Source organism: Rattus rattus, chromosome 5 (genome assembly GCF_011064425.1).
Source record: "Rattus rattus isolate New Zealand chromosome 5, Rrattus_CSIRO_v1, whole genome shotgun sequence".
Lineage (NCBI taxonomy): Eukaryota > Metazoa > Chordata > Mammalia > Rodentia > Muridae > Rattus > Rattus rattus.
Genome location: NC_046158.1, coordinates 6,932,707 through 6,956,797, shown reverse-complemented (window position 1 = coordinate 6,956,797; position 24,091 = coordinate 6,932,707). Strand labels below are relative to the sequence as shown.

At 50.0% G+C, this 24,091-nt stretch overlaps 3 protein-coding genes across 3 annotated transcripts; 1 reads left to right on the top strand and 2 right to left on the bottom strand.

Moving 5' to 3' along the window:
* Nucleotides 1-756: 756 nt before the first annotated feature.
* LOC116901215 (mitochondrial mRNA pseudouridine synthase Trub2-like) lies at nucleotides 757-7,119 on the bottom strand. Its single transcript, XM_032902932.1, has 5 exons — nucleotides 6,685-7,119; nucleotides 5,448-5,529; nucleotides 3,135-3,207; nucleotides 2,024-2,160; nucleotides 757-1,354 (listed from the first exon to the last, which is right to left on the bottom strand). The coding sequence occupies exons 1-5, from the start codon at nucleotides 6,868-6,870 to the stop codon at nucleotides 1,074-1,076; spliced, it is 759 nt and encodes a 252-aa protein (XP_032758823.1). The 5' UTR covers nucleotides 6,871-7,119; the 3' UTR covers nucleotides 757-1,073.
* Nucleotides 7,120-7,966: 847 nt separating this feature from the next.
* Nucleotides 7,967-11,385, bottom strand: LOC116901216 (mitochondrial mRNA pseudouridine synthase Trub2-like). Its single transcript, XM_032902933.1, has 4 exons — nucleotides 11,280-11,385; nucleotides 10,525-10,771; nucleotides 9,506-9,637; nucleotides 7,967-8,409 (listed from the first exon to the last, which is right to left on the bottom strand). Exons 1-4 carry the CDS (start codon nucleotides 11,295-11,297, stop codon nucleotides 8,291-8,293), a joined length of 516 nt encoding a protein of 171 aa, XP_032758824.1. The 5' UTR covers nucleotides 11,298-11,385; the 3' UTR covers nucleotides 7,967-8,290.
* Nucleotides 11,297-19,459, top strand: Coq4 (coenzyme Q4). The gene is made up of 7 exons (XM_032902930.1): nucleotides 11,297-11,388; nucleotides 11,469-11,600; nucleotides 12,642-12,738; nucleotides 13,212-13,314; nucleotides 17,794-17,923; nucleotides 18,400-18,493; nucleotides 18,873-19,459. The coding sequence occupies exons 1-7, from the start codon at nucleotides 11,319-11,321 to the stop codon at nucleotides 19,042-19,044; spliced, it is 798 nt and encodes a 265-aa protein (XP_032758821.1). The 5' UTR covers nucleotides 11,297-11,318; the 3' UTR covers nucleotides 19,045-19,459.
* Nucleotides 19,460-24,091: the final 4,632 nt, after the last annotated feature.

The following is a 24,091-nucleotide window of genomic DNA, read 5'->3' as shown; positions in this document are numbered from 1 at the left end:
ATCCTGCTTTCCTGCGAGTTTTCACACTGTAGACAAACTCTTACAGCCTGTAACTGCTCACAGCCAGGGTGCTGGTCGCTGCTGCCGCATCAAAGCACAGGCGACTGAACTCTGGAGAAATGGGTCAGTGCTTAAGGCTGCTCTCCCAGAGGACCAGTGTCCACGCTCAGCATCTCCATGGTGGCTTGCAGCTGCCTTTTAAGCCCAGCCATAGGGCTTTTACATCCTTTTCTAGCCCCCATGATGCACAGGGTGCATACGCACAACACGCATGCAAATACACACATTAAGAATAAAACCTTTTAAAAATAATTCTAGGCTTTTTATATTTTCTTAGAAACAAGGTTTTGTGTAGCCTCAAACTTACGCAGCCCAAGATGACCTTGAACTCCTGGTCCTCCTGTTTCTACCACCCAGGCAAATTACAGGTTTGCACCGTGACTGGCAGGATTAAATGCTGACACACTCTACAAAGTACTCAAACTCCGAGCTATCCTCCTGCCTCAGCTGAGTAGTACTGAGATCACAGACGTGAGGCACCACCTTGAAAGAGTGAAAAGACTCTCTCCCGGTGTGAAAACAGATTCAGATCATCAGTCGTGTGAATCTAAATAAATCAACGATGCTCAAGGAAAGTCGAGGTAGCATTCCCCATCTCTGTGAAAAGCTGAACTCTGGAAGTAGCCCAGGCTGGCCGTAAACTCCCTAGTTTCTTTCTCTCTCTGGAGGGCTTAGACATCATGCCTGACTGGATTCTTTTTTTCTTTTTGAGTCAAGGTTTCACTAAGTCACCCTAGACTGGCCTTGAACTGTCGAGATTCTAACCTGGGCCTCCCAACTAGCTGGGATGATAGCTTACCCCTCACCTCTGCGGTTAGTTTGTGTGTGACAGGAAGAAGGCTCCCTCCTGTACTTTTGTTTTGCTGAGATGAAGGCTCAGGGCCCACCTTGATCTCACTCTCTGCAGAGTGACCAGTTCTGACTTGTGAAAGCCTGTTTGCCCCTACGTCCAAGCGCCTGCCTGGCCTTACCACCCTGCATGGCTCCCACTTTCAAAGTGGAGCTTGGGCTCTTCAAGTCCAAGGCTGCCTGGCACTGGGGAGCTGCTGTTGGTGGCCCGACGTTAGGCTCAAGTTCTTTCTCAGTTCTGTGGCTACCCGGGGAGCTGCCACCTGAATAGCATCCTGGATGCTGTGCAGGTCCCACTGGGTTCTCAGGAGGGCATCGTCCAGCCCGAAGAAGCCATCCCGAGTGCGGCGCACTTGCATGCAGACAGCGGTGGTCTTCAGCTCCAGGCCGATTTCATGCACCAGCCTCCTCAGCTGCTGCTGTGTCTCGTGCATACACTGCACCTCTGTGGGACACAGACACACACAGACGTGACCGTCAGGAACAGCTGCAGGGACCGAGCTGATCTGGATTCATGTCCCTCAGACTCCTCTCCACAAGGAGCATCCTTCGAGAGATGCATTTTAGCTTTGCTGTAGGGCTCAGCGCATGGCAGTGTGCAGACTGCAGGCCCCCTGCACCTGTGGGGTCAGGCCCCAGCAACCCTCCCCCCAGGCTGTACGCGGCCTGGGCTTCTGGCAGACACTGACTCACTTGTCTACTCAAGCAAGAGTGAGGGGCACTCAGGGAAGAAGCCAAGGGAACATGGAAGAGGCTGGGGCACAGCTGGGTGGGACAGGAAGTGACAGTCATGTCTGAGGGCCTAGAACAATGTGGAACTGCTCAGGAACTGCCAGCCCCAACTTCTGCTTCTTCTTCCTTTTTTTTTTTTCCGGAGCTGGGGACCGAACCCAGGGCCTTGCGCTTGCTAGGCAAACGCTCTACCACTGAGCTAAATCCCCAACCCCCAGCTTCTGCTTCTTAAGGGCTGGCTTCACATGCTTTGGGAACAGACAGGAGACAGAGTATCGCCTTTGTGCTGTTCCTGTGGGTTAGGCTGAGCCTGGACCTGGTGGAAAGAAGCCACTCAGGGCTGGGCATGCCACACGTGACTCCAGCTTCCTGGGTGACTTACCCAAAAGAAACTCAGGAGGTGCAAAGTGCAGGCAGCGGATGCCAGCGATGAGCATCGGGGACTTGTTCATGGGCCGGATCACGCCTTGCACAGCCCTCTCATAGGCCTCCTGGGACTTCAGGTCCAGGTTGGAGTACCTGGGATTCAGGAGGACCAGAGTAGGAGGCCAGTGTGGGGCACCTGCTCCACCATAAGAGGGGGTGTCTTCATTGTTCTCCCCATTCCCACCCCCAACCCCCACTCTCCCATCCACCTTCAGGGCAGCTTCCCTCTCAGCCACCAAAGGCATTCTTTGTCAATCCCTGACGCCATCTGTCACAGGCTGAGCAATCCCAACCACACCCTGTGCACTGTGCTCCACCCTCAGACACCTTACCTAAGAAATGCAACCCTTAGGGACCTCAATGTCACCCGATTCCAGGGCCACCCACACAAATGGCTCATCTTCAGGACCCGGTGTCATCCTGGTCCCTTCTTTCCTGTGGCCCCTCCCCCTCTAAGGTCCCCCTCCACTCTGCCCCTGCTTTCCCTGCTGTCTTCAGGCTTGGAGCAGGAAGCACAGGCCACTGTCCTCATAGCTTGTCTCTGTCCCTGTCCAGCTTTCCTCACAGGGTCCCCAGTGAGACTACAGTCTTGCTTCAGAACTATCCTCAGTCCCCACTGCCCAGGGAAGTCTTACCTACTTCCCTTTCTGCTGTCCCAGCCCCTCCCACCTCAAGCCCTTATATGGCTTCTAAGCACGCCTGGCCTTTTCAGCCCTGGCACGACTGTGGGTGCATGCACAGGGCCCGGCCAGGTGATTCTTGGAGCTCTGCACATTGAGCCACTTCCTTTGATCCCAGCAGGTTCTGCCCATTCTGTCCCTGTCTCTGCCTGGAACACTGTGCTCAGGTACATGTTTGTCTCACTTACAGATGGCTAGTTAGTTTCCTGGCAGCCATGAGGCTGATGCCTGGGAGTCAGGAGTCCTGAGCAGCCTGGCAGAGAGCTCTTGGGCAAGCTCTCAGCTCCTAGGGGATTCCATCGCCCACTCACCCCTAGTCGTATTCCTTGGGGTATGCACCTCCCCTCTAAACCCCCTGCAGGCAGAGGAGCTCTTGGATCTACTTACATTACCAGGGCTTTTTGGTGGGAGCCTTGGATCATAGCCAGGATCCGGTCCAGCCGCTCTCTAGTCACATGGTCTGGAAGAGGCATGGGGTAAGGGGAGTGTCAGTCTACAGGTGACCAGAGGACAGACCACAGCAACTGGCCAAGCACCCTTTACCCAAAACGAGCCCATTTTGGAATTGGCCAGAGCATCCAGTGTGGAGTTTTTGTCAGGAGGCTGGGTCTATTCAGTCCTTTGTACTGCATGCCTGTAACCACAGCTCCTGAGAGCCAAGGGCGCCCGGAGAATGAGTTGGAGGCCAGCCTGGGCTACATTGCAAAATTTAACAATAAAAATAAGTAAGCAGGGGTTGGGGATTTGGCTCAGCGGTAGAGCGCTTGCCTAGCAAGCGCAAGGCCCTGGGTTCGGTCCCCAGCTCCGAAAAAAAAATAAGTAAGCAACACAATAGTGTTAATGTATTTTATTAATAAATCCATATTATTAATAAAGACATAAAGCTGCCAATTGTAGTGGTGTACACCTTTAATCCCAGCACTCAGGAACACAGGCAGATCTCTATGAGTCAGAGGTCAGCCTGGTCTAAAGAGTGAGTTTTAGGCCAGCCAGAGTTACAAAGTTAAGACTATCTCAAAAAATAAAAAGAGAACTTGATGAAGGGGCTGGAGAGATGGCCCAGTGGTTGAGAGCACTGGCTGCCTCTACAGAGGATCTGGATTCTGTCCCCAGAACCCACACTGTGGTTCACAACCATCTGTACCTCCAGTTCAGGGGATTCACGCACATGGTACACACACAGAGAAACACACAAAAGCACAGGTTATTTTTAAGTTGATGAAAACTGGACTCTTTCCTCGGCTTTATTCACTGTCTGAAGAGCTCTCTCCACAAAGAACTAGTAATGGAGTCAGTGACCGCAGGAGGCAGCACGTGGCCAGGAGCAGAGGCAGACACCCAAGGAGGAGCAACTATGCCTCCAGGCCCCACAAAGGGACTGAGCACCTGAGCCTGAGACTTTCGCCGAGGCCTTGAGGCACAGCGGGGTCACACACCAATTGCTAAGCAGTGCCAGGATTTGGGAACAGCACAGGGCTGAATGAAGCCTAGTTGGCCGCTGTCTCCAGTCTTCTGATTTCACTGAACCCACCATGCCACCTAGAATCCAGCTGTCACTGTCTTCCTGCCCTCTGACAGGCCCAACCCAGTAATTCCTCTTCCAGGAAGCCCTCCCAGATCTCCTAACTTCATCCCCCAAACCCAGCTCTCCTAGCTTCTTCTCTTGGTCACTTTGCATGTGGGTCTTTCCCCCACCTGGTATACTCTGACTTTTACTCTACTTTTCAGTTATGTGACTGATACATGAAGAGTTGGAACATTTTTAGTGGCAGGGCAAGCACAAGGCCCTGAGTGGTTCTCAGTACATACTAAGACAACAACAAAAAGGATGAATCTCCTTTAAGAAGTGGTGGTGCGGGAGCTGGAGAGATGGCTCAGTCATTAAGAGCACTGACTGCTCTTCCAGAGGTCCTGAGTTCAAATCCCAGCAACCACATGGTGGCTCACAACCATCTGTGATGGGATCTGATGCCCTCTTCTGGTGTGTCTGAAGACACCCACAGTGTACTCATATATAATAAATAAATCTTAAAAAAAAAAAAAAAAAGTGGTGGTGCACACCTTTAATCCCAGGGCTCAGGAAGCAGAGGCAGGTGGATCTCTAGTTTGAGTCCAACCTGCTGCACAGAGTGAGTTTCACGACAGTCAGAGCTACACAGAGAAACCCTGTCTTGTAAAACCAAGAAATGTTATTTATTATTATTATTTTATTATTATTTTAGTTTTTGAGACCGTCTCCCTATGTAGTCCTAGCTGTCCTACTCGCCGGAACACAGAGGTCTTCTTGCCTCTACCTTCCATGCTGCGATCAAAGGCATGAGACAATGCACCCACTTACACCTACACTACTAAACCTGGACAGTGACCCTGTTTGAAGTGTGCGGCCGTGAGACAAACCTTGCAGTCCATCTCTCCTGAGAATGAAAAGGCGGATCTTAAGCAGTATTTATAGCTTCTCCCCACTCTGAGTGCATCTGAGGTGGAGAAGCCTCCCCAGGGGTAGAACATTCGAACCAGGAAAGGAAGCAGGTTAAGGGGTATTCTGGGAGACAGGCGGTGAGGGCAAGGCTCCAACCTGAGCTTAGTTTGCCGAAAGCGCACAGGCACCGCTGTGGCCTGGAAAGGTCAGGAAGAGATCAAGGACACGGGAAATGAAGGCGCTGAGGCAGTTCCCTCTCCCGCCCCGCCTCTGGCTCTCACCATATGTTGTCTTCTCTATCAACTGCCCATCTTCACAGAAGTTGTCTGTAGCTTTGCCCAGGAGGCCACGAACCGTGTAATCCTGTGGGGACAGGCAGGCAGGGGAGTCCCCATCCTAAGCTCTGATGCTGAGGAAGTGCCAGTCCTGATGGTGGGTGGGGCCTCTCAGAGCTCCACACACAGCATACCCTGAGGGAGGGTGTGCACTCTTCTCTGGAGCCTGGGGAAGCTCTCTGTGCCCTGTTCTCCGTGACCAGGGGATGGGCATGGCACCAGCCCAGTCTCCACCCACCCAGCCAGACAGAGCAGGGTCACCCCATACATGTCCTGGGGCTGTTTCAGCGCCCAAGTCAAGGCATTCTGGATGCCCTCAGAAACTCCCCTTCCTCCAACTCTGTACAGACAGCCACCTCTTCCCTGGAGTGATGATAGCAAGGAGCAGAGAGACAGTGGTGGCAGTGATGTTGATTTGACCTATACTGCATGCCGGGCACTGAGCCAGGCAAGGCTTTACATGAAGTCACTTTAACTCCCATTTCTTCATCTCCATCATAGACTTGAGGGAACTGAGGCACAAAGAAAAGATGTTCATTGACTCACCAAGGACATGTGAGCTGTGGCCGGCAGACTGGTAGAAAATGGATTTTTTTTCCAATGCTGGCTATGGAGAGCCTTGTGTACAATGGGCAAGCGTGTTACCACAGCCTTGATTGGGATTGTAAACTGGAACCTTTAGTCCTGAATTCTGTGCTGTTCAGCACTGAAGACATAGCTACCCAAAGTGTCCCCTCGGCAGACTTCACAATACCACAGTCTAAGGCTCCACCCGGTCCTGGAGGAGTCTCGGGGACTGGACAGTGATATTCACGTTTCTTGTAGTGAGAACAGAACATGGCTGGGCTTGGATGGTGGTGTGGGGTAGATCTGAGCTCAAATTTCAGTTCCTAAGGCTTTAAACAATTTGTGCCTGGTTAGGCACGTCCTTCCTAAGCCTCAGTCTACTCAGCTGTAAAATGGGAGAGCAGCTAAGTGGTGTGGGGCTTTCATAAGGGGATCCACAAACAGCTTTTGGTGGTAGTCAGAATAGAACAGTGTGATGGGTAATGCTGCATCGCTAGTCTTTCCTAGCTACAGCAAGCAGAAAATGCTTGCTAGTGGCCTTGGTCTTCCCTATCTATGACCTCTGGGAAAGCACCAAGGGATAATTAGGCTGTACCTGTACTTTTAGCCACCATACCTTGGTGAGGTGAGCATCATACATGTCAGTGAGGAGACTGCATCCGTGTCCCACAGCGAGCACTGAAAGGCAACCAGACCCTTTCTCACACCCACAGTCCCTTTCCCTGGGAGCTACCCTTGCCCCTCCCTGACACCAAAACACTCTCCCCCTCCTTGCAGCCAGACAGGAACAAGGCTCCAGCATCAAGGGAGGGAGCCATTACCAACACTGGTCTCTAGGACTCACGTGAGGATGGCATCTGACTCATTGTGGGAAATGAGCCTGAGCACCTGAGGAAGCTCCCAGAGGGCCCTGAAACACCCCAAAGCAAGAGACCATTGTCCCAGCTCCACCAAGTTGCATTTACAATTGGGGTTGGAGGGGAGGCACACACCCATAATCCCAGGATGTAGGAGGCCAAAGTTGGAGAACCTTGAGTTCCAGGTCAGCCTTGAAAGTAGTCAGACTTTGTCTCATATAAACACATAAATTTGAAAAATAAATCAGCTGGGTAGTGGTGGAGCATGCCTTTAATCTCAGCACTTGGGAGGCAGAGGCAGGTGGATCTCTGAGTTTGAGGCCAGTCTGGTCTGTGGATCAAGTTCCAGGACAGCCAGAGCTACACAGAGAAACCTTGACTCAAAAAAACAAAAACAAGGGATTTAGCTCAGTGGTAGAGCGCTTGCCTAGGAAGCGCAAGGCCCTGGGTTCGATCCCCAGCTCCGAAAAAAAAAACCAAAAAAAAAAAAAAAAAAAAAGAACAAAAAAAACAACAACAACAACAAAAAAAAAAAACAAAAACAAAACAAAACATCCAAGTCAAGGTGACACATGCCTACAATTCCCAGCCTTGAGATGGAGAGTCAAGACTTTGAGGTCATTTATAGCCAACTGGAAGCCAGCCTTGGCCCACCGAGACCTTGTCTCAGAAACAAAAGCAGGAATCTAGGTTTTCTGACTCTTTCAAGCCCTCGATCAGTAAAACAGATAAAGATTCTCAGGCCTGTGTTTCACAGTCAGGTCTGTGTATCACAGACTGGGGGCGGGGGGTGGAGGGGTTAACAGAAAGCTAATCGTACAAAGGAAGGACCCCAAACAGTGGCCTATGGGGCCACTTCCTGCCTATTCTCTGATCTGTTTATCCCTCTGTCTAAAGAAATGAATGGCTTTCAATTCACTGCTAGAGAGGGAAACAGGGAGGGGGCATGAGATCATGTCTGACTGCCTGTACCTCAGGAAGAAAGACAAGGGAACCAAGACTGTACAGGCCGGACAATGGCTGCCACATGACCGGAGGCTCTGACTGGAGCTTTGTACCCAGCTTTGGCAATATGCAGACCGCAGCCAGAGGAGACAGAGCTGCATGCTTGCTGCACCCTTGCTGCACCCTTGCTGATGGTAGCTCCTCTGGGGACCACGGGCATTTGCTGGCCAGGCCTCAGCCCCAGTCTTACTCTCTTCACTGATAATATTACATGGCATCTATCATGGGTAGGGTAAACAAATGTCCATGAGGCCTTGAACCACGTGCCAAGGTGGGATCCCTCGACAGAGGTGGGACCTTCTCAGCTCATGAGGTCAGATAAACTATGGACTGGGCTCCGGATCACTTCCTGATCCTTCTCTAAGTCCACAGCACGACATCCCCAGACCGAGTGCATGACTCACCAAGCACACCAGAAGCCTGGACATCCAAGCGATGCCCCACACCGATCTTCAGGTTTCTGAATGCTGGACCACGAACTGCAAAGAAAAAGTCAGTCCATTCCTTCAACTAACGAGCTTTGAGAGTGGCTTTGGCATGAGGCCCTCACTCCACAACAGAAGGGCCTCATGGGGCTCAAATTTTGACAGCTGGACTTTTAGCCTGCTCCTCTGTGGCTAGGACCACTAATTCCCTAGTTCCCTGGGTTCAGAAAAAGGGCAATTCAAGATCTTCTTCCTCTGCCTATCACTGTTCTCCTATGAGAGGCTTTGAGATCAGGCATTACACTGGGGATCTAGATTATGGGGTTCTCTGCACAGCATCTGCTGATAAAAAACCTGGCCATTCTCCCCAAGTCAGTGAGCTCCCTCAGGTGGGACCTAGGTCTGTCTGTGGAACAATACTGACCTATGGCCCCAGATTCAGCTTCTTGGCCACTGAAAGACTAACTACAGACTAATGTGCCCCAGCACTTGGAAGGCAGAGGCAAAAGGATCAGAATCTGGACTTCGAGGTCAGATTCAACGACACAGTGAGTTCAAGACTAGCCTGGATTACAGGAAACTGTCTGGAAACACAAAAGCAAGGGCTTGTTGAGGTGACTCAGTGGGTAAAGGTTCTTACTGCCAAGCCTGATGACCTAGTTTGATCCTGGGACCCATCTGATGGCCTGAGAGAGGTAACTCTCAAAAGATGCCCTCCGACTTCCACACTCATGCCCTGGTGTGCATACATGTGCACACATACATACAAATAATACATTATTTAAAAAGAGATCTACCTTATAGACCTGTGGTAAGGACAAAGATAACACGATGTCTAGTACTGAGCAGGGGTTAAACTCCCCTAGAAGACACAGTCTATCGCATCCTGGTGTTTATAACTGCTCTCAATAGCTGTTTTCACTCCAATTTTGACTGAAATAGGAGAAGACTCTCTCCATACTGTCTAATGATGCTTGGCGCTACAATGGCAGAACTGAGCAGGGCCAAGGAAACCACAGAGCCTGTAGGCCTAAGCTGTTTAAAGTCTTCCCTCTCTAGCAAAGTTTGACAATCCCTGGGCTAGAAATCTAACTCAGGCCTGGGATTTCCTATGACATCATAGCCAGGATCCTGCCTGACTCTGCCTTACCAAGTCTGTGGGTGGTGAGGGAGGGCACACTGGTGGCCGTGAGAGTCAACTTCTTCTCTTCACTGCCTTCCACAGGGCCTAGTAAGAAGCGAACACGCTGTTCTGGAGCAGAAGGCTGCTGTGCATTGAGACCTAAACACAAAAGAACACACTGTCTATACGTTCCCACCACAGACAGAAGGGGTAGAGAGATGGTAGCATAGAATATAGATCTCCGTATTGTGGAAAACAGACTGTGAGTTCTTCAGAGGCCAGGTAGGATGGTGCATATCATTAATCCCAGCACTGGGGACGCAGAGGCAGGCAGATCTCTGAATTCAAGGCCTGACGAGTCTACAGAGTGAGTTCCAGGACAGCCAGAGCTCTACAAAGAAACTATTCTCAAAAAATGAAAAACAAACAAAAAGCAAAACAAAACAAAAATCCTGGGCTGGAAATATAGCTCAGTTCACAGAGTGTTTGCACAATATGAAAGATTCCTGGGTTCCATCACCGGTACCCTAACGGGAGGTGGTGGTACACAGATGTAGTCTAAGCCCTTGGGTAATGAAGGCACAGGAGAGTCAAGAGTTCATTCAAGGTTTATCTTCAGCGTACATAGCAAATTTGAGGCTACATGAAAGTTGTTTTTAAAAAGAGAAAGAAGAGAAAAAGAGAAAAAAATTGGTTGTTTGAAGTTCGGTGTGGTGGTTCATGGCTGTGATCCCAGCATTTGACAGGTGGAGACCGAAGAGTCACTTCTCAAGGCCTCACTGATTTAAAGGTCGGATTAATTACAAGAAATCCATCCTGTCTCAAAAAGCCGACAAAATAGTTCGAGTTCTAACTCCACAATAGAAATCGTGTGAAAACCAACACTATAGAATGCATTTCTCTAACGGAAAACAGCGGAAAGTGGAGAGTAACAAAATGTGTACAAGAGAAAACCAAGAGCTCCAACCAGGCAAACGAGTCACGTGACCTCGTTAAGCATCAGACGGAACTGATGCAGAACCGTGGGTCGGCGGCCGAATACTCACCTTTAAGCAGTTGCAACTCCACGGTCTCACGCACATGCAGCCATTTCAGCCCCGGAGGTTTATAGACAGCGAAGAGACCCTGCAGTCGAGCTAGGCCAGAAGAACCCATGGCTGGAACTCTGCAGTACTGCATCATGCAGAAGCGCGGATGCGGACGGAAGTTCCACGTGGTCCTTTCCCAAATGTGGTCCCTACTGTAGGCAGCGGCTTCGGTTCCTTGGCCGGAAAAGGTTCGTTTCTTATTGTCCTCCGGGGAAAAATACGAAATCCAGAAGGAAATAGGGCCGGATATTGAACAACCTAATTCTCGATTATGTCCTTTTTGGAATCCCTTTCAGGAGTTGTTTATTTCTCATATATCCCAGGCTGCCCTTGCTACGTTGCCGAAAATTCCTGATTTTCCCTTCTCCACTTTTCCAAGTGCTGGAGTGACCGGTAATTCACAATGGGCTTGGTTTTTTGAGACAAGGTCTCAAGTAGTCTGGTCTTAAGTAGACCAGGCTGTCTTCGAACTTAAGAAATAGCCAAGAAGGATCTTGAACTGATCCTTCGGCCTCCAGTTTTCAAATACTGAGTTGACAGGCATACGTTATAAATAACGCCTGGTTCACAGCAGTTATCTTACATCAGTGGCAAACAGATCTTGTTGCTTTTCTTCTCATGCTCCTGTCTATATTACAACATCTCCGATCAAAAAAAGCCACAGTGAGTGCAGTTCCCAAGTAGTCTTTTGACTTCTCGGGCCTCCGTCTTACCTGAGGAGCCCCGCCCATCCACCGCGGACGTCCGCTGCCATGGCGACCCTGCTGCTTCGCTCCCGGCGCCTCCACCGCAGTCTCCGGCACCGTGCGCGGCCAACTGTAGGTGAGCGGCTCTGACTTCGGTATCCGTGGCGACCGGAGGAACCGAGCTCCTCTCACCTTAACCTCTTTCCTGCCCCGCAGATGTGCTCCTCAGGGCCGGGAGCCATGGCGCCCGCCTGCTGTACCCAGACCACATCCCTACCACGCCGCTGCAGAAGATGCTGCTGGCCGCCGGCGCGGCGGGAATGGCGCTCTACAACCCCTATCGCCACGGTAAGGCCGTTCACTCCCCGGTCTCAAAAGCTCCGGCCGGTCTAGACTTCTGTCAAGACCTTGGTTTGTGGGCATCCAAATATGGCTGTGCCTATCCTATAGCTCCCAGAATAACCAGGTGCCTGATTCTAACCAGAACTGTTACGAATCTGCTGGGTACAGGGAGGAGAGGAGGAAAGAAATGTAAGACCTACAGGTCTGCTTTTTTTGTAAGTCTTGGGAGAATCTGTCATCCAAGCATATTAATCTCTGGGCTGAATGACTTACAGGTGCACACCACATTACAACATTCTCACTGGGTAGTAAGTAAACTTGGTAAGGTCAAGGATCATGATCTTCAGGCTTTTCTTTACAGTTCAGGGCCAACTTCTTATTCCGTACATAATTAATCTTGTTTGAAGAAAGAAAAGAAAGTGGGAGGAAGAGAAAGACAACATGTGAAGTGGCTTATATAGGATCTGGTGACTGCACCAGGACTCAACTCTAGCACCATTTTTTTAAAAATTGTTTTGTTGAGACATGGTCTCAGTAGACTGAGCTGGCCCCTAACTCCATAGATAGCAAAAGATGACTTTGAATTTCTGATCGCCCTGCCTCCCTAACCCTGAATGCTGGTAGTACAGGTGTGTGCCACCATGCCCAGTTTATATGATGCTGGGAACGAAACTCAGGGCTTTGAGTGTGCTAAGCATGCACTGTGTCAGCTCAGTTACTGATGTCCGTCACCGTTCAATCTCAAGACCTGTACTAGTCGGTGGAAACATGACAGTCTGTCTTGATAATGGGCTAACAAAGTGGTTCATACTGTTAATGAAAGCCACCATATTCCAATAGATTTGTAATGTCAAGAATAACAGCTAGCTGTCCTGGTGGTGTAGGCCTTTAATGTAGCGCTTGGGAAGCAGAGGCAGGAAGATCTCTGAGTCTGGGCAAACCTGGTGGACATAGTGAGTTCCAGGACAGCCTGTACTACAAAAAGAGAATGTCTCAAACAAACAAACAAATTCCTTCCTTTCTCTTTGCCCATCTTTGTCCTTTTAGACATGGTTGCAGTTCTAGGGGAGACCACAGGATGCTACACCCTGAAATTCCTTAGGGACCAGATGAAGAAGGATCCAGAGGGTGCCCAGATTCTGCAGTAGGTCCCAGCTTTGCCTTGGCATTTGGCGGGGGTGTGTCAGTTTTCATCCTGGAAGGAGCCCTTCAGAGGACCATGGATGGATGCATTGCCTAGGGCACTGCTCAAAGCCAGGAGCACACGTATGTGTGTGGGGGATGGATCCCCTGGGTTGTCTTAGTCCAGTGTCAGCCACAAGACTCTGCCTGCATTAAGCTCTCAATGGCAAGCAGTACTTCTCCAAATGTCCTCTATCCCCTCCCCTGACATCTGTGGCCCCTCTTCTCTGACTGGATTGTGCCTTTGATGGCACCAGCTCAGCCCTGGGTTGGGACTGTCTCCACAGTCCCTAATATCACCGTGCTCCATTAGGGATTGTGGCTACTACATAGGTGTCCTGTAGCTCTGTACTCACTTCAGCTTCCTTTGTGTGACCCTTTCACTTGCCTTGGCTGACACACACCCAGTCCTACCTCCTACATTCTATCTTTCAGAGAGCGTCCCCGAATCTCACTGTCTACCCTCGATCTAAGTAAGCTCCAGAGCCTGCCTGAAGGCTCTCTGGGCCGTGAGTATCTGCGCTTCCTGAATTCGAATGTGAGTTTCCAGGTTCTGTGTATCCCGCAGTACCCAATAAGGGTAGAGGGGTGGCACGGGAGGATATAGCGTAGGGCCGGAGGATGCTTATGCTGGCAACTAAGGCAGGAGTGCTTTTCAGTCTTTGATGTTTTCTGTGTGATGGATGAATGGTCTGATGATGTCATACCAAATACTGGAGGTTACTAACCTCCTGTTGCGTGCCAGCTCCCAGGCAAGTACGTGATCTGGCTAGATCCTCCCAGTGACCTTTCTAGTAAGTTCTGTTGTCAATGCCTCTTGCACATGATGAGGACTCAGTCACAGAGCAAGCAGTGAAACAACTTCACAGCTAGTCCAACCCTGGGCCGTGTTCCACTCAGAGTACTGGGAACCACTGTGCTGTGGCCAGTGTAGGACTCTCCAACACCAGGCAAGACAGATGGTGGTAGGAGGGGATTCCCAACTACTGAAAGACTCACTACTCACATCTGCCACCCATCATTCCGTGCGCTGCCATGTAGCAAGCCAGGTCCCTGACCTCCTGGAGCTTGTGCTCTTATTACGAAGGCAGTTAATAAAGTAGTTTTAAAAATTGAAATGAAGGGGGTTGGGGATTTAGCTCAGCGGTAGAGCGCTTGCCTAGCAAAAGCAAGGCCCTGGGTTCGGTCCCCAGCTCCGAAAAAAAAGAAAAAAAAATTGAAATGAAAAAAGTGTGTGTGAAAAAATATATATAGCTCAATTAGCCAAGTTCACGTAGAAAGCAAGTTCAGTCCTCAGCTTGAACCTGCATAGAATAGAGGAAAGGGAATCAGAAACTCAGCCAGCCTTACCCGCATAGTGAGTTTTTGGCCATCCTGGGTTATATAAGACCCCATGCCTCCTGCTTTTTGAGGTAAAGTATTTCTTAAGAACTTAGAATGCACCAGACAGCATGCTCAGCCGCGGAACACACCGAACTAAAATAGCCAAACATCTGTGAGCCTCAGCCTAGCAGGCAGGCATGCTGAAGGGAACAAGACATGGGGCAGAGGCTATCTCTGGATGGAGAGGATATCTACAGCTGGTTCACTGGTCAGGAGAAACCTTTCCAGGGAGACTTGGAAGATGGAGCATGGTCAGCTTTGTAGAACTTTGGGGAAGAGCACTCTAAGCAGATGAATCAAACAGCTCAAAGAAGCAGGATGACTCAGGGGCTGGGAAGATCGCTCCACTGGCCCAGTGCTTGCTGCTTAAACCTGGGCTCCTGAGCTTGTAAAAGCAGACCTGGCAGTTCATACCCGCAACCCTAGCGCTGTGGAGGGAGGAATGGCTGACCCCAGGAGGTCATTGTCCAGCCAGCTGCCCTGTATCAGCGGGCCCCTGGCGCAGCTAGAGGTCTGTCTCGGAAACACCAACCTCTGGTACCACACATGTCATACATGTGCATATGAGCACATAAGCCAATTGCTCTGATACACCCCTACAAGCCTGGTTGAAGCAGGAGGGTTACCACTGGATTCAAGGTCAACCTTGGCTACCTAGGGAGTGACCATGCCTACTTACAGGGCAAGACCCTGTCTTTAAAACACAGGCACACATCCTGGAGAGACAGCTCAGTGGTTAAGAGCGCTTACTGCTCTTTCAGAGGACCTGGTTCAATCCCCAGTGCCCACATGGCCGCTCACAGCCTTCTGTAGCTCTAGTTCCAGGGGATCTAACACGCTCTTCTGGCCTTCGTAGGCAGCAGGCAAACATTTGGCACAGACGTACATACATGAGAAGCAGTCATTTGTATATTAGAATAACAAAGCAGAGCTCAGTGGTAGATAGCTCGACATTCCTAGGGCCCTGGGCTCCGTCCCCAGCATAAGTCCACGGACAGACAAAATACACGACAGAGGCATGAGTAGGGGAAAGGGAAAGGTTAGGCTGATAGTTGTGCTGGGGCCTTGGGAAAGAAACCGCATTTTGTAACAGGAGCTACTAAAGGTGATTGGAAAGTTTGAAAATAGTAATCCCAGATGGGTAGCTCTCTGGTCTTCACAGTTCCAGGACAGCCAGGGCTACACAGAGACCCTCTCTCAAAATGAAATAAAGGAAAGAACAGTGTAATACAGTTTTCCTATCCACCTGCCCCCTCCCTCTATCATGCCCACATCTCCTCGAAGCTAAATGGCTCCCCAGCCAGAAGCCAGCCAGGCTGAAGGAGGAGGAGGGTGACAAAGGGTCACTGTAGAACAAGTCCTTAGTGTTTGTTATGCTACTGATGCTGTGGGCTGGGCTGTTCTTGGTTGGGAATTCCAACCTCTCCCTCCCGGATGCCAGTTGACTCCCTCATCCACCCAGTAGTAGCAACCTTAAATGTCTGGGCACTATAGAGATCCCTGATGAGCAGTTGGAAACCACTATTCAATAAAGGAATGGCCCCAGACAGCAAGCTGCCTCTCACCCTCTCCTAGCATCTTTGCCTTGGCAGGGCAAAACCTGCCCTAGTTTCACCAGGGTGCAGGTTATTTCATCAGTGAGGAACCTGCCCCAAGTGCCACCATGGGAGGGACAGCTTCTGTATTCCCCACAGCCTTTAGGCCTGGCTGGGCTGGGGAGGAGGTCTGTCAGGGCTGCCCTGGGTGCCTTACCTAACACATTCCCTACTATGGTGGCATGGAGATGAGGCCCTTCTAGCACAAGGAAACCAACCGCAGAATGGGAAGGAGCACCTTGAGCCTTACAGAGATTTAGGTGAAAGTTCAAGGTAAAATCACAGGAGCTCAGGCTGGCAGGGCTGAAAGGCGTGGTCATCCTTTGGCAAGGTTAAGGAACATGGGTAATGTCCCACCTCTCTTCCCCGTCTCACAGCCCTGCACAAATCATCCTCCAGAAAGAGGACAGATTCTTCACCTCCGGGGCATTAATATGATGGATTGATAATGGGTGGGCTTTGGAGGCCAGCAGAGTTTGTTCTGGCTACCTCAGCTGTGGTATCTTTACCTTCCTAGCCACATTTTTCTCACCCATTTCTGAAGTTAATCTCGACCTCCAAGACTACTGTAAGGACAGAGTGTGACAGTCTGTGTGAAGGACTTCAGTAGAGCCGTCACATAGTTGGTCCTTGGTGAAAGCAGCCACTGTTGCTGCAGTTACTTCCTGCTGCAGTTATTTCTTCTTCAGCAAGAAGAAATGAGGTCTTGGGGCCCAGCAAGGCCAGAGGTTAACACCGAGCACAGCACTGTGCCAGTTGCCCCGAGCCAACAAAGACCTCAAGTCCATCAGCTTCTGTGTGGCTGAAGCCATGTTGGACCAGGCCAGCTATCTGACCCCAGGGTGTTCAGGCACCCATGCAGACTAAGCAGGGTTGAGTAAGTGAGGATAATCAGCCTGTGCTGGGAGTGTACACACCTGTAACACCCAGCATTAAGGAGGCCGAGGCAGAACTGCCATGAGTTCAAGGTCAGCCAGGGCTATGTGGCAAGAGACTCTACAAAACGAGAGAAAAGTGTTCATCTGGTCCTGCACCAGGCACCAGCATCATGACAGTGAGCAAAGTGGGCAGCCTGTCCCAAGGCATACAAAACAACTCCAGCCACATGGGGCCTTTAAATCTTCCTACTGGACCCTTAAAAGCAAAAGGAAACAGATAGGAATAATTTAATGACATTTGGGGTTTACTCTGTATTTTGATTTTTGGGAAAGGCTCATAGCCCAGGGTAACCTCAGATTCTCTATGTAGGTAAGGATGACCTTGAACTCCTGATTCTTCTATCTCTATTCCCACTGTGGGGATTACAGCTATGTGCCACTCTGCCTGGTTTTATGGACTGCTGAGGGTGTGCTTGACCCTCCTCTATCCATGAAGATGCCCAGACCCATTACAGCCATTTCTAAGTTTACAGCTCAGCAGCAGTGTGTTTCTTTTACGTGTACATGTTTGTGTATACGTGTGTGCAGATCTTAGAGATTAACATCAAGTGTCTCCTCAACCTTATGTTTCAAGTCAGCCTTTCATTGAACTTAGAGCTCATCAATCTGGCTAAACTGGCTGGCCTGCAAGCCCTGGGGCACCTGTTGGCCTCTTGTTTCTGCCTTCTGTGTGCTGGGATTACGGGCACTTGAGCAGCGACTGCTTGCTTTCTTTGTTTCTTCATTACTCGGTGTTGGGAACAGGGCTCAGGTCCTCTTGCTGTACAGCCATTACTTTATTGACCAAGTCATCTCCTTAGCTCCTGGTCTGTTCATTTTTTTAATGCAGCTTACAAAACAGAAGTTCATCCCCACTCCCTCTTTCCTCACTAAAGCTGTAGATTCCCCCAGGCTGCCAGCATTATGAGAGGTGTAAGGTGGAGTGGGGGTTGGGAACAATCGCTACCTGAGGCTCGCCAGTTAGCAGCTGTAGAAACAACTGCAGGATTCTCAGATAGAGTTTGTGTTCAGTGAGAATACAGCTGAACATCAACTAGTGGCAGGCCAGCAAGGCCCTGGAGGCTAATGGGAAGGAGTCCAAGGAGGGATTGTGTTCTCCAGAAAGTCTCTCCAGATACACGAGCACCTACACGCTTCGTGGACGATGAAGAACTAGCCTATGTGATCCAGAGATACCGTGAGGTGCATGATATGCTCCACACCCTGCTGGGGATGCCCACCAACATGCTCGGTGAGTGCCCATGGGACAGCCAGCTGAGTGGGCAATGGCCAGAACCCCACCAGGTCTCTTCCAGGCAGGGTCCCCGTTCAAGCTCCTCCTTATCAACTAGCTCCTTCAGTCTGTCCTGCCTTCTGCTTTGTATGCGCCCTGGCAGCATCCCTCCCATCTATCCTCATCCTTCCCTGCCTCCCCATCCTTGTCTCAGCATCTAGTCACCATGGATCCCTGCTTCCTAAAACCCATAGCAACTCCCTGTGGCCTGTACAGCCTGCTGTCAGCCTAGCCTTTGAGATCCTCTGCATGCTGTCCCTGTGACTCCCCTCTTCAGCCTTCTCTTACTTCTAGCTAAATGTCCCACAGCCTACATAGGATGAAGCTCGGCCCCACCAAACCCTACAGTGTGAAAGTGGGCATGCTTCTCGGGGGCCATTTTGACATCACTGACTCCCCTCACCCGCACTTCTCCTACCCTCCCTTACTTCTAGGAGAAGTTGTGGTAAAGTGGTTTGAGGCTGTGCAGACTGGCCTTCCCATGTGCATCCTGGGAGCACTCTTCGGACCCATCCGTCTCCGTGCTCAGTAAGTTTTCTGGGGTGGGGGGAGGCCTCAGAAGAGCCGGGGCTCCAGGACAGAGAGATGGCATACAGGTGCTTCATGCCTCTCCAGGAACAAGGATGGGAGGACGAGGCAGCACAGGAAACTGAGTCGATGAAGCCCAGGATCTCTTGGGCCAGGCTTCAAGGGCTGGGTCAGAATGAACAGGGTCTGCATGAAGGTGCATGCAGTTTCTGGGATTGGACAGCCCTACATTTAAATCTGAGCTTCATCATTCAGGGTGTGTGCCATGAGGTGTGGGAGCTTTCCTCACTGAAATCTGCTTAGGTGTGAGGGAGGGTTGACTGAGAACTGAGTTCGTTTGGGAACCTTATGGCTTTTCTTCTCTCCGCTGACCCTCCAGGAGCCTCCAAGTGCTGTTCTCAGAGCTGATCCCTTGGGCGATTCAGAACGGGCGCAGGGCCCCATGTGTCCTCAACATCTACTATGAGCAGCGTTGGGAGCAGCCCCTGACAGCCCTACGGGAGGAGCTGGGCATCAGTCCTCCCCCAAAACACATCCAGGGCCTGGCCTAGCCTTAGCTGCCTCCCAGGGAGGATGGAGCCTTCCTTTCCACACACTGCCTTCCTGGAGACAAAAGAGCCCTCGGCTGCTTGTGTTTCTTCTCGTTGAACCTTGAACTCAGAGTGTCACTTATCATAATTTTTATAGTGCCATGTGCCTGCCAGGAAAGAGAGGTAGGGCAGTGAGGCCCCAGGGTGCTGTAAGCTATCTGGAGAGAGCAGTACGTGTGCCTGGAGCAGCCATCTTGGATCAGTCGGGATTGCTCAGGTCTGAGGCCCCTCTTCTGGACGGTGATTCTGACGGGGCTGTCAGGCTCTGTCTTTGAAAGCTTGACTACTTACTACATCATGTTGCAAAGCACTGAACCAATTGGTGGGAAAAAGAAGGCATCTCTGGTGTCTGAATAAAGCTTCCATCAGGCCTAGAGTCGGCTGGTCGTCCTTGGCCTAGCTCCCTTTACCTCAGGTACTGGTGAGGGGAATCGTCTCAACTGGACTCCAGTTGGTTGTCACTGTCATTGGGTCTGAAGGCAAGCAGTCTACGAATCAAGTCCCCAGCCAACAAGAAATTAATAAGTCCCTTCTATTTCTAAGCCAGACTTTTGATATCAGCTGAGGAATAGTGACAGTGCCTTTGGGTCAGCAGTGAAGGTACTTCATGCTGACATGATTCCAATCCCCAGGATCCACACGGTAGAAAGATAGTGGTCTCTCACAAGTTGTCTACCAACATCTGCATGCACCACACACATGTCTGCACACACAGATACACAAAATGAAACTTCAAAACCGGAACAAAACAAAGCAGGGCTTATGAGATGGCTTACAAATGTAAAAGCCACCAAGCCGGAAGACCTGACTTCTGGCCCCAAGACACGCAGAGTGGAAGGTGAGAAACAGCTTCCGCAAGTTGTCCTGAGCAGCACAAATGTGCTGTGGTGTGCACGCATTCATACGTGTGCAAAATAAAATAAAACTATCTAAAATGATGGGCTGGGGAGATGTCTCAGCAGCTAAGAACTCTTAAACAGAACCTGGTTTAATCCCCGGCAGCCACATGGTGATTCATAACTACTCTTAACTCCAGTGCTGGGATCTAATGCTGCTTCTGAGCTCTGGTCCCAGGCACACTGGTGGTGCCTATAAATACACACCCACAAATGTTCATCCACATAAATAAATCTTGTAAAAACTACAGTGAAGCATTGGAGCTACAGCTCCTTGGTAGAGCACTGTCTATCCTGCATGAGGTCCTGGGTTTGAGCTCCAGCACCACAGGTACATGCATAACACACCTGTCTGTGCTTGGGCACCCAGGCTCCTGGGCCAGCCTTGCCCATCGTTGATCTGCTCTGCTCCCTTGAAGCAGTCTCACTTCCTGAACGTGTGTTTCCTGGCCTTGAAATGAGTGTAGACTGCCTATTGCCCATAAGAGGGACATGGCACGGTAAGATGGCACTTGATGGTACCTGTTGGTACATCATGACACTTAGGAAATAGAAGTTATCATTGCCCAGGAAGGGCTATGGAGAGCTCACCACCAGCAAAGTCAGGCCAAAGTAGTAAGACCGTCACAGCTCACAGCTGCTCTGGCCAACAGGACAATGCGTATGAGGTAAGCATTTGGATGTGGTTGAGGGACACTCAGCCTGCCAGATCTAAAGACCTGTCAAAGCAACACCTTCTATCTCAGCACTCAGGAGGCAGGGGCAGGCAGTTCTCTGAGTTCAAGATCTCTGAGATCAGGCTAGCCTGATCTACAGTGTGAGTTTCAGGACAGCCAGAGCTACACAGAGAAACCTTGTCTCAAAAGGAGGCCGGCAGGGAAGGGGAGGGTTGCTGAAGAGATGGCTCAGAGGTTAAGATTGCTGACTTCTCTTCCAGGGGTCCTGAGCTCAGCAACTACGGGGAGGCTCACAACCATCTGTAATGGGATCTGATACCTTCTGATGTGTCTGAAGGCAGCTACGGTGTACTCACAAACATAAAATAAAATAAACAGTTTTAAAAAGTACTTGTTGCTCTTGTAAAGGTCTCTGGTTCAATTCCCAGCACTCACATGGTAACTCATGGCTATTCCTAACTCCAGTTCCAGGGAATCCAATGTCTTCTTACAGCCTGGTGCTCTCTTCTGATCTCCACCGGCACCTACCTGCAAGCAAAACATTCATTCATATAAAATGGAGCACATCTAATCGCTTCTGAAACTTCACTAACGTCAATCAAGTCTAGTGTCTGCGTATCAGTTTAGTACCCGGTACGCCCTCTGTCCTTGGCTCAGAGATTACATTTTTGGAGCTAGGAGTTGGAATGGAAGCTTGTTCCACCCACTCCACTCAGGACCTCTAGGAAGGGTGTACCATACATACATGTGTGCATACACACACAAATTTTTTTCATTTTTGTTTTTTGAGGTAAGATTTCTCTTGGTTTTTGAGGTAAGATTTTCCTGGCTAACCTGGAACTTGTTCTGTAGACCAGGCTGGCTTTGAACTCAGAGATCCGCCTGCCTCTGCCTCCTAAGTGGGAAGCCAGGTATCCCCACACCTGGCTCCAGACCCCTTCATTAGCTCCCTTGCTTTTACCTTGCTACTACGATGGACTGAAACTGAGAGCTAAAAGCAACGGTTTCTCCCTTACACTACTTCTGCCCAGCTTTCAACTTTTTGCTTGTTTAAACAAATTTAAAAAGCAGCTGGTCATACGTACAAGGGAAATGGGGACGGAGAATGCCTGTGAATGCTCAGCTAGCTCTATCTTTTGTTGGTTTTATGTTTGAGACAGGATCTCACTATGTAGCCTTGGCTAGCCTATAATTCACTGTGTAGGTCTTTGAACCCATAGAAATCTTTCTGCCTCTGCCTCCTGAGTTGCTGGGGTTAAAGGCATGTACCACCAGGCCTCGATAGTCTTCTTCACTTTCTATAGCCCAGAACCTTCTGCCCAGGGAATAATGCCACAATTAAGATAGATCTTCTCACAGTATTTATGTAAGATGATTGATTGCCCCACAGGCATGGCCTGAGGCCCACCTCCCAAGTGACCCTAGACTGTCAAGTTGTCAACACCATCACAAGCAATAATGGAAACAGTACCACTTCTGGCCTTAGAGTTGAGGCCAGCTGAGGGCTTCGTGGGCCAGCTCCACGTGTGTCACCTTGAATTCTTGCCATCCCCAGGAGGGTTTCTATTCAACAGGTGTAGATAGGCTCTGGGCTCTGGGAAAGTGATTCTCCAAAGCCTAGCCACTGAGGCCAGGGACTCCATCCTAGCTGTGGCTGACCAGCAGGGAAAGACAACAGCCCAAGGAGAGTGTTAGGCAGGTGAAGTGCCAGAATTTGGCAAGGAACAGCCTAGTCCAGTCTTTACCCACCCACTCCATGTTCAACCATGCCAAGCAGTTTGAAGGCAGGATGGCTTGCATACCTGTGTTTAGTTTCTAGACCTCAGACCCACCCCAGTGTTCTGTGGGATGCTGCCTTAATTTGACTACTGTGACAAGTCTAGTAAGAGGACAGCAGTCCCCTTTCCCAGACACACTTGCTCCCTTACTGATGATGCATGCTTACACTCACTGGTCACCATCCTCTTTCCCACTCCTTCTCTCTTTGATTCAACAAGCATTTGCTCTATTACTAATCCCTGTGCATGTGAACAGACAGAATCCTTCTGCCCAGAGTTTTTAATCTAATTCAAAGTCTTGCCGTGTTACATGGCCTAGACTGGCCTGCTCCTTCTTTCCTTATTTGAAAAAAATTTTCTATTTATATATGTATGCATGTGCATGTTTTGCAGAGGCTTAAAGAGGGCTTCAGAACCCCTGGAGTCGGAGTCATAGGCAATTGTGGGCTTCTGGGTGTGGGTGCTGGAAAGCAAACAGGTCCTCGGGTAAGCAACAAGTGCTCTTACTACTGAGTCTACTCCCTAGGCCCCTGGCTCTGGGTTGTTTGGTTGACTTTGAGGCAGGGTCTCTCTGTAGCCCGGGCTCACCTGGAACTCATTCTGTAGAACTTGCTGATCTCCAGCTCACAGAGACATGCTTGCTTCTGGCTCTTGTGTGTGGAGACTACAAGTATGCACACATGTATGTCTACACACGTGCCAGAGGAGGGACATACATGGGTGGGTGGGGAAGGTGTGTATCATAATTCCCTGCTTGGCTTTTTTTTTTTTTTTTGGTTGATTGATTGATTGGTTGGGTTGTTTAGTTCTGGGATCAAACTAGGGCCTTGGGCAAGCTAAGTAGGGCTCTACTACTAGGCTCTATGCCCAGCTCTAGGCTGACACCCTCTGCACTCAGGATAACTTCAAACACAGGGAGCCATAATGTCTCCTAGAGTTTGATTTAAATGCTGTCTGTGGCCAGCCTATAAACTATAATAATAAACATGCCAGCGCTATTTCAAATGGGTCCATGGATCTGCACACCAGTGCTGTGAGGTGAGCCCATGAATCATATCTACACTCACATATTGCTCCCTTGTTTGCTTGAGACAGAATTCTCCATGTATACAGCCTTGGTTGGGCACAAATTCACATAGATCCTCTGCCTCCCAAGTGCTGGAATTAAAGTTATGTACCACCATGCTTGCCTGATGCCCAAAGCCATTTTTGTGGGGTGTTGTCTGTTTGTTCTTTTTGTTAGTTAATTTGTTTGTTTTTGAGACAGGGTCTCACTGTGTAGCCCTAGCTGTCCTGGAACTCACTATGTAGACCAGGCTGGCCTTGAACTCACAGATTCATTTGACTCCACACGTCACCTCCTAAAACCCATTTTTAATACATAAGAAGGGACTGAGATTTGGGACTCTCTGCTGAGAACATGATTCTCCTGTTGGTGAGTAACGCCCGTGCCTTTGAACACGGAGCACCTGCTATTAGAGCCGTGGAGACACCCTTTTAGCTTACTCCCCAGACCCTCCGAAGGATGTGCCCCTGAACAGGTCCAGACCATCGTACCAAAATGTCATCTGTAATCCCTATAGACGGACCCTGAAGACTGCCCCTCCCCCTTCAATGTTACTAGGCTGAGTCATTGAAGGAGCTATTTAAGGACAAG